This window comes from Telmatherina bonti (assembly GCF_933228915.1).
Source record: "Telmatherina bonti genome assembly, chromosome: 3".
Lineage (NCBI taxonomy): Eukaryota > Metazoa > Chordata > Actinopteri > Atheriniformes > Telmatherinidae > Telmatherina > Telmatherina bonti.
The window spans coordinates 19,580,512-19,595,184 of record NC_136621.1 but is presented as its reverse complement, the minus strand read 5'-3'; the positions used below and the strand labels follow the sequence as shown (position 1 = coordinate 19,595,184).

The 14,673-nt window shown below is 37.3% G+C and overlaps 1 protein-coding gene across 4 annotated transcripts in view; it reads left to right on the top strand.

The window, feature by feature from the left end:
• Nucleotides 1-274: 274 nt before the first annotated feature.
• pnpla6 (patatin-like phospholipase domain containing 6) overlaps nt 275-14,673 on the top strand; it is a 30,865-nt gene continuing 16,466 nt past the window's right edge. For 3 of the 4 annotated variants that reach the window (XM_079264731.1, XM_079264732.1, XM_079264729.1), the window contains exons 1-16: nt 275-303; nt 3,970-4,058; nt 5,473-5,526; nt 5,764-5,851; nt 5,958-6,040; nt 6,174-6,265; nt 6,416-6,556; nt 6,721-6,880; nt 7,753-7,833; nt 8,169-8,297; nt 8,674-8,754; nt 9,715-9,850; nt 10,272-10,343; nt 13,093-13,193; nt 13,390-13,569; nt 13,822-13,899. In XM_079264731.1, the coding sequence (XP_079120857.1) occupies nt 4,011-4,058; nt 5,473-5,526; nt 5,764-5,851; nt 5,958-6,040; nt 6,174-6,265; nt 6,416-6,556; nt 6,721-6,880; nt 7,753-7,833; nt 8,169-8,297; nt 8,674-8,754; nt 9,715-9,850; nt 10,272-10,343; nt 13,093-13,193; nt 13,390-13,569; nt 13,822-13,899 (1,524 nt within the window). In that variant the 5' untranslated portion in view covers nt 275-303; nt 3,970-4,010. Of the gene's footprint in view, nt 304-1,447; nt 1,493-3,969; nt 4,059-5,472; nt 5,527-5,763; nt 5,852-5,957; nt 6,041-6,173; nt 6,266-6,415; nt 6,557-6,720; nt 6,881-7,752; nt 7,834-8,168; nt 8,298-8,673; nt 8,755-9,714; nt 9,851-10,271; nt 10,344-13,092; nt 13,194-13,389; nt 13,570-13,821; nt 13,900-14,673 lie in introns of those variants that run through there. The other variant, XM_079264730.1, reaches the window with a different exon arrangement.

The following is a 14,673-nucleotide window of genomic DNA, read 5'->3' as shown; positions in this document are numbered from 1 at the left end:
TGTATATATATATATATGTATGTGTATATATATATATATGTATATGTATATATATATATATATATATATATATACGTATATATATATATATATATATATATATATATACGTATATATATATATATATATATATACATACATACACACACACACACACACACACACACACACACACGGTTCGGCGTCACAGCATCCTGGCTCGTGATTGGCCAGAGATATGTAGCAGGGCTGGGCTTAATAAGCGGTGACGTCCGTTCTATTTACTTGAAAGTCACTCACATTGAAGGGAGCACATCCGCTGAGGTAAATCTCTCATTTAACTATCTGTTTATCACATTGCATGAGGTTAAATGTCTATATTATTAGACCGCTATGCGATTTACGGTGTTTCCTTATAGTGTTGTAGAGAGACCTGCAGATAAGACAGGATTTACCCGTTCATCAGTATCAATAACTGTATTATTGCTCGTTTGTCTAATTGTTCTTGTGGAGGTCATAGGGGACGACAAGCAAAAACTATTAAACTGTATTTTGGTGTTACATTTGTTTTGGTTTGTATTTGTACATCCACGGTCGCGTTGACAGCTAGCTGTCCAAATCCAGTGATGTTAGCCATTAGTTAGCTGGAGAGTCGGCATGTTGTCCTCTGTCCATAAGAGATAAATGAGTCAGATTCAATTGGTCAATTTGACATTATAAAATGTAAGCAGACAGGCGCACTAACACGTAGAAACAAACAAATACTTAGCACTACACAGACTGTTATACAAGCAAAAGAAGCTACATTTACTCTCGTGTAAACAACGAGGCCTTACTTTAACATGAATTTAGCCATTGCACTTGTTTTATGTGGCTGCTAGCTTACTGAGACAGAGCATCCACTGCATCTTCCAAACAGCTAGATTATTATAAATTTACCCATTTTTGTATTTTTCAAACCATTTATTACCAGTTTAGTGTGTTTACAGCACAACCAAACTGTCCTCCCTTTGAGTTTACGAGAGGTTGATAAACCAGTGAAGTAGTGGAAAATTCTGCTCAGCACTGGAATATATTCACAGTTCACTTTAGTCACTGATTTGCTGGTTTCTATTACATTTTGTTCCCATTTCTACATAGGTGTTGAGGGAAATTGGTCAGTTTGGTTGGGACTGGAGTGTCGAAGAGGCTGTAAATACTGGGCTGTGTGTGGGCAAATTCAAGATGTCATGCTACATCACATCACTTCTAAAGTTTTCCCTCCCACCAGGCCGACAACATCTTTATGTGACATACACTATGATATAAAAGGCCTTTGAAATCTACACATTTGATATAATCTATTCACAAATCTAATGGCAAAGTATATTATGTTGACAGAAAACAGTAGGAGTTGTGTTAGTGGTCAGACCAGGTCTGACCCTGGACCGATGAGTTAACATTGCCTTCATTGTTTGTAGAGGACAATGGGAGTGAGTCTACACAGAGGGGAGGCACTGAAAGGACACAAGAGGTTGGATACTGTCAGCCCTGTGAGGTTGCGGGCCTGTGCTTTTTTTGCAATGTTATTACCGTACTCAAGGCTATGTAGAAATAAAGAGATTGTCTGAAGTAAAGTTCCTTGTGTTGCAATTTCAGTCAGCCATGTTTATTACAAACACTGCTGTGCAAAACAAGTTTTTTCATCACATAAAACAACAGAATAATTTATCACCAAATTAACCTCCTTATGTTAGTCATTTCTATACATAATTTTGAAGATTTGTATAAAATATGTTAGTTGTATATTTATGTTTAAATGTAAATTTAAATGTAAATTTAAATTCAATTTGCATTGCATGTTTTTGGAGAATGAGCAAGCTGCTTGTATTAATGTGAACATAAAATAGCCAATAGAAATACCACAGATCTCTTTCGCAATATAACCGTCTTAAGAGACAGTGAGTCTTTCACAGTAGCATCCTGTTCTGCGGTTTGTTTATAGACGGTTACTCCATGCAACACGACACCCAATCCTCAGCTTTTCACTGATTGAATTTCACCCCAACAGCAGTTTAGCCAACCTCTACCCCAGTCACTGACAATACAGTATAGATTAAGCATGAAATATATCAGGCCAGAGTTGACGCTGATGTCAGTGTTGTCACTCGATTTTAAGGTGAATAACAAAAAAATCTGTTTGAGACTTTTCAAGTTTTAACAAGATATCTGTGTGTGTGTGTGTGTGTGTGTGTGTGTGTGTGTGTGTGTGTGTGTGTGTGTGTGTGTGTGTGTGTATGTTAAATTAATGATACTGTCTGATAAATTTTTTTTTTTTCTTTATAGCTCCTAATTTTAAAATGTAGTATAATTGCTTTGCATGGTCAAGTAAGATACTGCACTCATTTGCCCCATCAGTTTAGCCTCAAGAGACTTGTTTATCAGATCCTCATGTTATCTTGTGTTAGCTCAGCAAATGCAGAAAGGGCTGTTTGCTAGCTTTCCTCCAGCTGTACTTGTAAAAGATGGGAGTCGACTGTAAGCTAAGATATATATATATATATATATATATATATATATATATATATATATATATATATATATATATATATATATATACCTTAGCAGAGAGAGAGAGAGAGAGAGAGAGAGTATATTTATATATACTGCTTTATACTGCAAATGTTGAACGAGTGTGTTATAATTGTTTTAGTAATTTATAAGTGAAATATTAAAGTACAGAGTAAAGAAATTATTAAAAAAAAACTGATTGTGCAATTGATTTAACATAAAGAGGAGTATTTTGTTAACACTGTAGGTTGCATCTCAAAGGCATAAACAAGCCTAAACTAAATTATTCTGCTTTCCTTAAGAAGTCATCAAAGATGTCATGCTTCATGCTGGATATTACCATCTACATAATTGCTGTTCTTATGCACTTATTGTCGCATAAACAAGCACAAATTGACATGTTCATCCAAATGAAAAAAAACCCCCCAAAAAAACAAACCTTCTTCCTGTCAGTTACTATCATATAATATAATGTAATATATTACATTACATTACATTACATTACATTACATTATATTATATTATATTATATTATAAGACAACACAACACGATATTATGCCTTATACAGCTAAATTAAAGAAAAATGGCACCAGAAAAAGTGTGTTTGTCACAGCTTGATGGGTACAAATAATCCAGTTTTGCACAAACTACTTCTCCCTCTAAATATAGAACGTAACAATCAGAAATGTTTTTGATCATGAAATCTGAGGTAAAGTGTGCAGTTACATATGTGGTTCTGCAGCTGTGCAGCAGAGCCACTTAAACCTGGTCCAACCTGGTCCAAGTCCTGACAAGTGAATGAGTGTTACATGGTTTAGTTCCATATTCAAGGTGACATCTGTCCATGGACATAGCTGGGAAACTGGCAAAATTTCTCTTATTTTAAACATTTTGATTTCTAATAGTAAGACTTCTAAGACTATGAACATCGACTGCTGCTGGAATACATTACCCAACACTGTCACCACTTGCATTTCACTGTTGCATTATCTGGTGTTACTTTGTCCTAAATCTTGCACTTTTGTGCACTCTGTTGGATTATCTGCTCTGTTTAGTCTTGTGCTGTTTTTATCTGTGCCGCACCATAAAGGCCCTGGAGGAACATAGTTTTGTTTATTTTGTACTGTAGATATGGTTGAAATGATAATAAAACTCATCTGACTTGACTTGAGTTTTAGTACAGAGAACTCTTGTTTAGATCTTAAAAACATCAAAATGCCACAATTAAGGTGACTTTTAATCTTCATAGATTGATTTGAATATTTAGTGTCCAAGGAGGCCATAATAATGTCAACACTGTGTACAGTAACATCTCCTTTTGGATTTAATGAATTACTAGAATTCAATCACTATCAGTAATTTTATGTAGCCTTGTGCTGATCCTGCTGTGAAATCAGAAGAGTTTTCTGTTGAGTATTTATGCCTGTCTTTGCTTGCAGAGGCCGTTGATGGACCATCCCTATGAAGAAACAGGTTTACAATGGGACAAAATACCTCGGAACAGCAGGTCCGAGACGACGTTTCACCAGTAGGTATTTCTCTTCACCATCCTTTGGTTGCTTTAGCAGGCACAAAGTCTCAAAATTAAAAACATAATATATGCACAAAAGAGCTGACAGCCAAGAGTCAGTGGTTTGGTTTCCATTTATGCTATATCACAAGTGGTATATACAAACAGTCAGTTTTGATTTTATTCTTGCTTTGTATTTTTTTTCTTTTAAGGCTTGACTTCTATTAGAGGGGATGACACTGGGTAATACAAATCAGTTCTTATGTTGCAAACATTTTACTCATATTGCCTGTCACAATCAGACATTTCTCCCCTCTAGATAATAAATATGTCATAATTTCACTGATTTGACAGAACAAAGCTCTATTTTTCCACATATTTAGCTCAAGCCACCTCTTGTTTTTTTTCTTCTGTTTTCAGTCAGAGAATACTTGTTATAATAGTTTCTTAAAACCACGTGTAACATAACCTGCTCTGTCGGCCGCCATCAACACAATGCAGCCTGGTTTATATGCTTCAGACCAGAAAATAGAAACAAAGCTGTTCATTCTTAAATTCAAGTCAAATATATAGACTTTCTTCTTTGTCCCTCTCTTTTTTCAACCAAACATTCCTTCCCATAGTGTACTATATATTGTTTATAGTTTTTCTTACTTTTTATCTTGACCATTAGTTTAAAAAATACACTTGTGTGTACTCTGTTTACACTCACACCTGAGCTCCCCGTGCTCTCTTGAAGCCTCCTGCTCAGTTATATTTCACTCACCAATGTTCCGTCAGACTGTTATCACCTTTGTCCAGCTTACATCTTTTACTGCCAAATAACCTTTAGCATCTCACACACTAATCAATAACCAGTAATTACATGACATGTACTACCCCTGGCAGCCAGCACTCTTACTCTCACAATACTGTATCTGATGGCGTGCTTGCCAAACACACATTTGCATTCAAGCAAAGTAGAAAGTTGAGATATCTGCATTCTCTCCATAGTCAGTCTAGTGCTCAGTGCTTAGCTTCATGTTTCCAATATTTAATCAAGCTAAAACAGAAAAAAAACCCATTTATTGGGTGTTGCCAAAACCATGCAGTTTTGCATGGGAAGTAGTGAGTCCATAAATAAAATGCAGCGCTGTGTGTAATGGTGTAAAACATGGAAGTAGGGCACTTTATGTCAAGAATATCAGATGAAATGCCACAATTTCAACCCCCTCTCCGTTATTTTCCCATGCAGTATAGCCAAGCATTTCTGCCTCCAGGGCAAATCCCTCATTCTCACATTCCTTTACAATTCAGTGGGATAGAAACCTGTGGGCATAAACTTCATTCATCATGATATGTCAGCGTGAAATGCTATCATGCTAAACATAAAAGCTGAGGTTGGTTTTTCTCCAGGACTAGTAATACATTTCTGCTTCTGTGCCTACGTTAGGACGGATTTGATAACCTCAAGACATTTGTGGAGGAAGAACTACAGACGAGCATGGTGAGTTTACACTTAGATGTACTTCCAAAAGCATTGCTTCTTCCCCTTATGGTTGTTGGACCAACAGAGTTAGGAATAACATTATGACAATTTGGGATGCATTGACTTATTGGTTGATTATTGGAATCATCAGAACTTGACTGAATTTTTTTCCATGGTGAATAAGCACACAGTGTACACAGTGGTGCTTTGTTTATACTATCACCCACTCCTTCATTTCTGTTCCTCTCTCTTCAGATGGTGGGGATGGTGATCGGTGCAGGCATTGCCATAGTTCTTATTGCAGTCCTCATTTTCTTCATCTTGCGAAGGATCCAACTTCGAAGTCAGTAACTCGTGAGAGCAGTATAATTTCTCATACTGCTCTGGGTACTCATAGTGATGGGTTGGATGTGTTTCTGTGATAACCTGACATTAATTTTCTCTCACAGACCTAGAGGCTCAGGAGGCACCCAAATACCGCTTTCGAAAAAGAGACAAAGTCATGTTCTACGGGCGAAAGATAATGCGTAAAGTGAGTGGGAAGTTAAAGTGTTTACATACCAGTGTTCAAACAGTAGCTGGCTTTCACAAACGGGAAGTCATGTATCATTTCACAAACAAAAAATGAAACTATAGGAACAAAATTAAAACTAGTTTCCCAACAGGTCTCCCAGTCTACCTCTTCCCTGGTGGGTACGTCCTCCTCTTCACGGCCACGCCTAAAGAAGAAGCAGAAGATGCTGAATATTGCCAAAAAGTAAAGTTTCTATCCAATAAACAAAATATTTTCCCATTGCGTTAACACACAGGCAACCAGTGGTTCACACACTTCCTAAAAGCAAAACAAAAATCACACACTGCCTCTTCTTTTTATCTTTCTACATCCCATCATCTCTCACTTGCGAAGGATCCTGCGCTTTAAGAAGGAAGTCCCCACTCTTCAAGCAAAGGAGCCCCCTCCGTCTGTGCTAGAGGCAGACCTAACCGAATTTGATGTGGCCAACTCCCACCTCCCCTCTGAGGTGCTCTATATGCTCAAAAATGTCCGGTAGGTTTGCCATCTGTGTGCGTGTTTGTGGACTAAAAAGCCCAGTTGGAAACTTTTCACGAGACTGAACACAGACAATGTGCATTAACTGCACAGTACTCATTTGTACATCCCAAGCATTTCCATACTTGCCTTGCTAAGGTTCCTTTTGTCTCTCACTATAGTGTGCTGGGTCACTTTGAGAAGCCTCTGTTCCTGGAGCTTTGCAAACACATGGTCTTTCTGCAGTTCCAACAAGGGGAGTACGTCTTCAGACCCGGCCAGCCTGACAGCAGCATCTACGTGGTTCAGGATGGAAAACTAGAACTGTGCCTTACTGGAACGGTCCGTGGATTGCAATGCTCTTCCACTCCCTGTTTGTTTTTCTGTAAATTTGATTAATTATATCATATTTTACTATGTAATACTCATAGTTGTAAAAATTTAATTCAAGCACAAACAGAAAAGTTAGGTCTTGAAGCTCATTGGCATTTTTTCTTACATTTTACTTGTACTGCACATTTTATAGTCTGAGCATTGTCATCGCAATGTACGTATGTGCAGTCGTCACATAAAATAACTTAACATACATCCATTTACAACATGCAGACGCAGATGGGGAGTCCATCCATTTCTGTTTACATCTGCTCCAACGTGGGCATTTACTCAGGACCTAGCACAATAAAAGCAAGCAATAAAAGACAACAATGAGAAAAACTCTCAAATACAACCAACATCTATGCTTGTAACATGCACAAAAAGCGGTAAGACCAGTGCAAGTTCATTGTTGATAAGATGGCAAGCGTGCAGCACAACTTAAAGTGCCATTAAAGTCATCTGTTGAAAATTCCTGTATTTTCTCATATTCCAGTACATAGCGCAGGGTAACAAAAATTGCAATGTAAGTTTTTTTTCCAGAATCTTGCAGCCCTACATTTTACTCAAACATTCATGTATCCTCTATGTATCCAGTGATCAGTTTTGTTTTTACAACTCTTATATTGCAAGGCAAACAGGAAACTGGTGTATCAGTTTGTTGAAACATGCTAACACAATATATTATGAAAGGTAAAAACAGATTTTGTACTATTTTACGATGCTTGAAAGATGATATCTAGTACAGGGATAGCCGTGTTGTTACTGGGATTACTACAAGAACGTTAGAACATGGGTTGAAACATAAACCTATATAAATACGTTTCATTTCCGTCTTTCAGGATGGCAAAGAAAGCGTGGTGAAGGAGGTTTATGCAGGAGACAGTGTCCATAGCCTCCTCAGCATTCTGGATGTCATCACAGTAGGTTACATTCACAAAGCAGCACACACACAGGTGCTGTGCCACACCTTCACAGCCAGATTCAAGCACATAACGAACACATTGTTAACTGAGATATATACTTTTATATCTTTGTGTAAAAGCCTGCTGAGTTACCACAGATGGCTTACTTGTGTAATTTACGTTAACACTCTGACTCACCAAACCTTTTCCTCTGGTATGTCTCACACTGTGATTAATTTAAAGCAATTGTGGTTTTAAAGACAAGAAGTGCAACAATATTAACTGTCAAGCATTTCTTTAAATTCGGTCAGATTGAATACATGTAAATCATTTTTTGGGATCTTTGTGTGCAGGGCCACCAGAAGCCTTACAGAACAGTGTCGGCACGGGCTGCAGAGGTTTCCACTGTTCTCCGTTTACCTGTAGAGGCCTTCCTGGCTATATTTGAGAAGTATCCTGAGAGCCTAGTGCGAGTAGTTCAGGTGAGCTGTGTTTCCTTTTTTTTTTTTTTTTTAAGAAAAAGGATTAATTATACCAACAAATAAAAGTCTGTTAGATGATTTTGAAGTCTTTTCAGTCAAGAATCAGTATTTTGTTCGAAGCGAGGTGCATCCATCTGTTCCATAATGCTCTCATGAGGTTTTTGGTTTGTGATGCTGAGAGACCGAGCCACACCTGAGTGAGAAAACAGGACGGAAATCTCTCTAGAAATTGGGGAAAAACTATAAAACAGTAATAATCTGTTATTAATCTAGGGCAGTACAGCAAAAAATTTTACACAGTGTGTTTATCACCTGATCATCTGTCCACGTTTTTCAAAGTAAATAAAACATTTATGGCTCTCTGATGTTTGTTCAGATTATCATGGTTCGTCTCCAAAGAGTGACAGTCCTCGCCCTCCACAACTATCTGGGGCTGACCAATGAGCTCTTCAGTCATGTGAGTTTATTCCACACATACAGACACATCCAGCAGCCAGGACCTGCATACAAATCACATCATGCAATCTCAGCAGAGTTCTGTGGTTTTTGTTAGTGATTCTGCTTTATCAGCTTTATTTTACAGATGTAATTGAAAGTACAGTAGCATTTTCTTTTTGTTTTTCTTCCTTTAGAGCAGCAGTTTCTTTCTCACAGCATATGTTCTGTTGTGTATGTTTTTATTTTATTCAAAGTTTCACTACATTGAGATTCATTTTTACAGCCTGCTTTTCCTGTGCTTGTTCTTCCTATGCTTCTGCTGAAAGACAGCATAGCTGTTTTCAAAGTACAGTTTCTGCAACATGTACTGCCTCCAGTACATTGCAGATAGATGCTCCCCCATACTTCCTCCCTCACATTTTCAGCTGTGAGAGCTCATCTCCAGCAGAAAATATCTTGCATTTGAAGCACATGTATGGATAACAGCTGAACAAAAAACTTTTTACAAGTCACTTTTATTTGCACGTGAAAACCGCTTCTGACATTTTCATTGCATCTATTTACAAAAGGCTGAAATTACTGAAAAAACATGGCGGTGTTTTGCAGGGCATTTCATCTTTTGACAGATGAAAAGGGAACTAAGTTGTTTGAGCACATCGGATGTTTATTTTATTCATAATGTAGAAATTAGCCAACTTCTGCTTATAGAGGAAAAAAAACTTCTACCTTTCTTGTTTTGGTATCAATGGAAACAGTAATGTAGGAAAAAGTCAAAGCAGCCAGTAATTCTTTATAATTGCTTTTATGTGTTTATATTATCATTTTAACTATCAAATATGATCAAAGTGAAATTTAAAATCGTTTTACTTTCTCTTGACTGCCAATTTTTGTGTCTTCAATGTAAACAAGTTCAATAGTTGTTAATATTATGCTTTCTTGCACATCACACACATATTTACAACTTCTGGTTGTATGACAGGAAATGCAGCCTACACGTCTGCCACCACCTTCGCCTCACCCTACTCGCACCAGTCCTGTCCGCCATGGAAAGCGGTTTGGCAGTCTGACAGTGCCTGAGGAACATCGGGAAGCTGCCATCAAAGGTGAAGCTCAAGGTAAGTCCTCGGCTGACATTCCTTGCAGAAGCCGTCTTTTAACAACCGGAGCGTCTGTCAGAGACAAGGAGGAGGTGCTGCGTTCCTGATCCGCAGAATTTGTGAAGGAGACTAAACAAAGCACTGGGGTAATTTATGTTGGTTAGGAGAGAGTACATTTTATTTCCTGGTCCGGGCTTAGAGCATGTTTTATTTCTTTCTGTCTATATCAGTTATTCTCGGAGATTAAACAGACAACAAGATTAACCAGATTTATGCTCCACTTGTGTTCACTGTTTTAATAGAAATGATAATAAATTGGTTTGGCAAGAAGCAAAATAAATGCTACCGGAAGTAAACTTAGGGAAAGAAAGTACTTTTGGTCACAATGTGGCTTCACATATAGATTTCCACCTGTGGTTTATCTTTTGTTTATTCACAGGAGGAGAACAAGGGAAGGATGGAGCCCAACCTACTCTCAGCAGAACAATCTCCATGCCTGTGGACATTTCTGGTGAGAAAACCCTCTTTACCAGATAACAGACTACCTCTCTCTTTAGTTTTGTAAATAATTGTTTATCTCCACTGTACAGTTTAAAAAAAAAAGTACATCTGTGGAAACATGACTGAGATGCTTGGAGAAAAGCATCAGCTGAAAAATGTGTCTTTGACATGAGATGCAGCTCAGGTCCATTAAGTGTTTCCTAATTCTACTCCCATGTACGAAGCACTACATGAACTAATCTTTGGGCACGTTTATTTATGTTTGCTTAGGTCTACTTCAGCTCTAGTTTACCTTAAAAGTAATTAAAAGTAAACAAAAACCCTTGAGCCATTCAAAGAACAGAATTACCAAGGTTACCGCAGTGATAAACAGGACAGGAAAATGATACTAGTCAATTTTAAAGAACATTTTTTATTATATATAAGATATTGTTTTCTAAATATTTCTATAGAATAAGTAAAATAAATGAACTAAATAAAAAATCAAATAATATTAAAGACAAAATGCCTCTGTACATATATGTAGAATTAAAATATTGTGTGGAAAAAAAAATGTGTCATTGAATTCTTTAATAATTCATGCATTAGAGGGTCAAAGGATAGTTTATTATAGTGTTATGCCTTATGGTAAACTAGTTATATAAGACTGAAAAGACAGATTTAAACCACAGTAAGCCACAGATTGTGATTTGTTTTACAGGCTGAAGATCTAGATGAAAAATGTAACCATAAAAATGAGCATGTTCAAATTCAAACCACCCTGTTCATCTAATCCAGATCTGACTAACCAACATGCAGAGATGTTTCCATGCAGGTCTGGTCTAATGTGGGATGTAATGTAATAATAAAATCCATGAATGACAAAAGTGTAAGTGAAGGAGAATAAGTTTGAGGAACATGTAGCGGAGGGCCGACTGCTCTCATTGTTAAGAGAATTGGTGTGACCTTCTGACATCAGTCATTGTCTGTAGATAAGCAGTTTGACTGTGCTACACATCCACACTTAAGCTTAACTGTACACCAAAGTTCACACTGAACACTCATACACCCACAAATACTCATGCAAACACAGTGAAACCTGTAACCGGGCATAAGGTTTCATTGTGTCCATAGTCCCCACTTGTAAGATTCATCACTCACTAATGTGTGTAATTAGGGCTCTTTATTCACAATGGATAAATAAAGTACACTGAGCAGAATTAAAAGAGGTGTATCACCCACTTGTGTTGTGGATGAAAGAAAAGTTCTGGTAGTCATTTTACCATCTATTTTTTTCTCCCCTGAAAAAATAAACATGGACCAAAATTATGATGTATAATGTACTTGTTAGAAGTCTGTGTTAATACATGTAACTGGTTTATCAGACAGTGTTTCATACAATGTACCATGGGGAAACCGAGAGCAGTCTGAAGGACTGTGCGGATGAAAAATTACGTTGGATAGATCAATCATAATTGGATATCCATCCATCCTGACTGACTGACTGACTGACTCTAATGTGAAACCACAGTTGCAAAAACATGACAGGTTTGCATTACATTCATGACCGAATGGTATTAAAACTAAAAAAAAATTAAAGAAATAGATACTTTTATCATTCCAAGTGCATAAACCAAAGCTGAACCAAACCACCGCAGCTGCCTCCTCTCTGTGTTAACTCGTGTCTGACACAGAGATGAAATCCTAATCCAGGAACTGGCTGCTTAATAAGTCACAAAAATTCTCCAGCTGACAGCATGTACTAATTTGCATTTGGACAGATGTGATGAACCATCAGTTGAAGATGGGAAACCCTGTAATGATTGGAACTGTGTGGATTTAAAGTCTCACTCTCTCTCTCTCACACACACACACACACAAACACACACACACACACACGATGAGAGCGCAGTGGCATAAGTCAGTCTGATTTGCACCAAGTGCTGTGGAACTCAACTCAATCCAATTCTTTCACATTTTTAAGCTCGATCTAAAAATATGTTTCCAGTACTTCTTTATTTTTGTTAACAGGACTACAGTAATGTAGTTATTTGCACATGATAGTCATATGACAATGATTGCCTTCTTCTGCATGGCTGCCCTGTGTATAAACAATAGTCAAGGGATGTTGTGTTTATTAAGCTGAGCTGACAGCAACAGGTGGTTCATTTTCCAGCCCTGATATCCCAGGTCAACATTTATCTTTCCCAATGACTTTGTTTAGTTTGAACACGTGCATAAAAAATATTTCCAACAGGTTTAGCTGCATTTCACTAATTGACAAAGGTATCCATCTGTCTATCCATCTCTTTCTGTCTGTATCACAAATCTCTCACTCTGTAATGGTTTCAAATGAACTGTTTCAATAGAGCAGTTATCTGTCTCAGTAATTTCTAAGTTTTAAGGTTTAACAAATAAAGACATAAATGTTAAAATCCAGAAGTAACGTCACAGTAGGCTCAGTTTCTGAAAAGACCTGATAACACTTTACTATACAAAAATTATGAAACTATGTTGAAATTAGATAAAATATTAAATTAAAGAAAACTTAAAACACATTTAAATATGATTAAAACGTGTATTTTGTAGACTAATGGCAAACTTTGGGTGGGTAGATTTGCTAAACGATGCAAACTGACATGTGGTTGCTTATCATAAACGGCACTTATTTTCTTAGTCTGCAGTTTCATATTTAAGTCATTAAGAGATGCCCAAATCAAAACTAAGTTGCAAAATGCAGACTTGATTTCAGAATTGTTGTATAAATATTGTTTTTGCAGGAATACAGAAAAGTCTGAGGTCAGATTTTGACATGGCGTATGAGAGAGGACGGATCTCTGTTTCTGCAGAGGACGGCAACACTCCTCCCACCTTTACCCGGGTCAGTACTCTTCATTACACAAGCAAGATAATTTGTAGCTTTGAATTGGCTAATTAGATAAATTGAAGTTATGAGAAGTAATAATTATGTCTCAATTTGAAAAAATAGTACAAAAATATTTCCTGTTGATTTAAACGTCCTGTTCTCAACAGATGAAAAGTCATATTTCAAAGTGAATAAATGAATGTTTTCATAGTCTGTGTCCCAGGACCAACGTGAGAGGAGGGTAACAGTAGACGAGGTTCCTTCAGGAATCTACCTGTATCCTGATGAAGAATCAGCTGTAGACAACATTTTCACCCCTGTATGTAGTCGATCCAGCGCTACTCTCTTTGAGGAAGCTCAGAAAGAGGTGCACAGACTCATGGGGATTGAGGTTTGTGTTACTTTTTCATTAATGCAGTTTTTCTGTAATTGTTGTTTAAGTGCCACTTGACACTTCATTAGTCAGTACCGTACTTTGTTACGTTGAATCATCGTATAATAATAATGACAAAATTCTATGCTACATAGTTTCCCAAAGCTGAATCCAGGAAAATGTTTGTCCAGTTGGTTTTCTTGTAGTTTTAGTTTTTTTTTGTTGCATTAACTTGTTATAGTTGACTCTTTCACTTTGTTGTCTGTCCAGGATCCATCTTTGTTAAGTGGGAAAGTGACTCTGCATCATGCAAAAGCTGGAGCCGTCTTAGCAAGACAGGGAGACCAGGTGACCAGTGCATGCTCTTGTTTTTTGAAGTACCTAGCTGCCCCGTGTATACCTCTATTGGTGAAATAGTTGTAACTTAACTGGTTAGATTGTAAATGTATAGGGAGGGTTTAGAGAGTTCTTGGTGGTTTGGAAGTGTCTCCTTCAAGGTATGCTGGTGGACTTTACTTCAGGAGACTAGGTCACAGCGGCCCCTTACTTTTGGGCTATCTGAAAAAGTCTGTCTGGAGCAGTTCAATAAGGTACTTCACTTGGTCGCCCCTTCCTACTAGGGTTGTTATGATTATTGAAATAAATTGCAATAATTCTTGTGGTTATTGTTTTGCCACACAACCTCCACCCGTGCTCCAGCTTGGACTCAACACCCAGATGTATCCTCCATCTTTTCTACAGAACTAGTGATAGTGATGTTATGATCTGCACATGTACACATGCACTGGCCTACTTTAAGCCCTCGTGCAGTCACACAAGATTTACTCATTAGTTATCTTATGTCAGAGCTATTCAACTTGGTCCCATGAGGGTCACATCATGCAGATTTTCCATGTTTCTCTGCTCCAACGCACCTGACTCAGATTAATGAGTCATTGTGCAGAACTTCATAAACTGTTAGATCCAATTCATTTCAGTCAGTACGTTGAAGCAGGGATTCAGAGTTGAGTAGCCCTTCGCTATGTTTTTATAGTAAAAGGTTTTGTCAAATTTTATTTGCCTGTATAGTTTTATTGATAAGGTTTATTTTAACATGACAAATTTAAAAACAAAAGTAGAAGC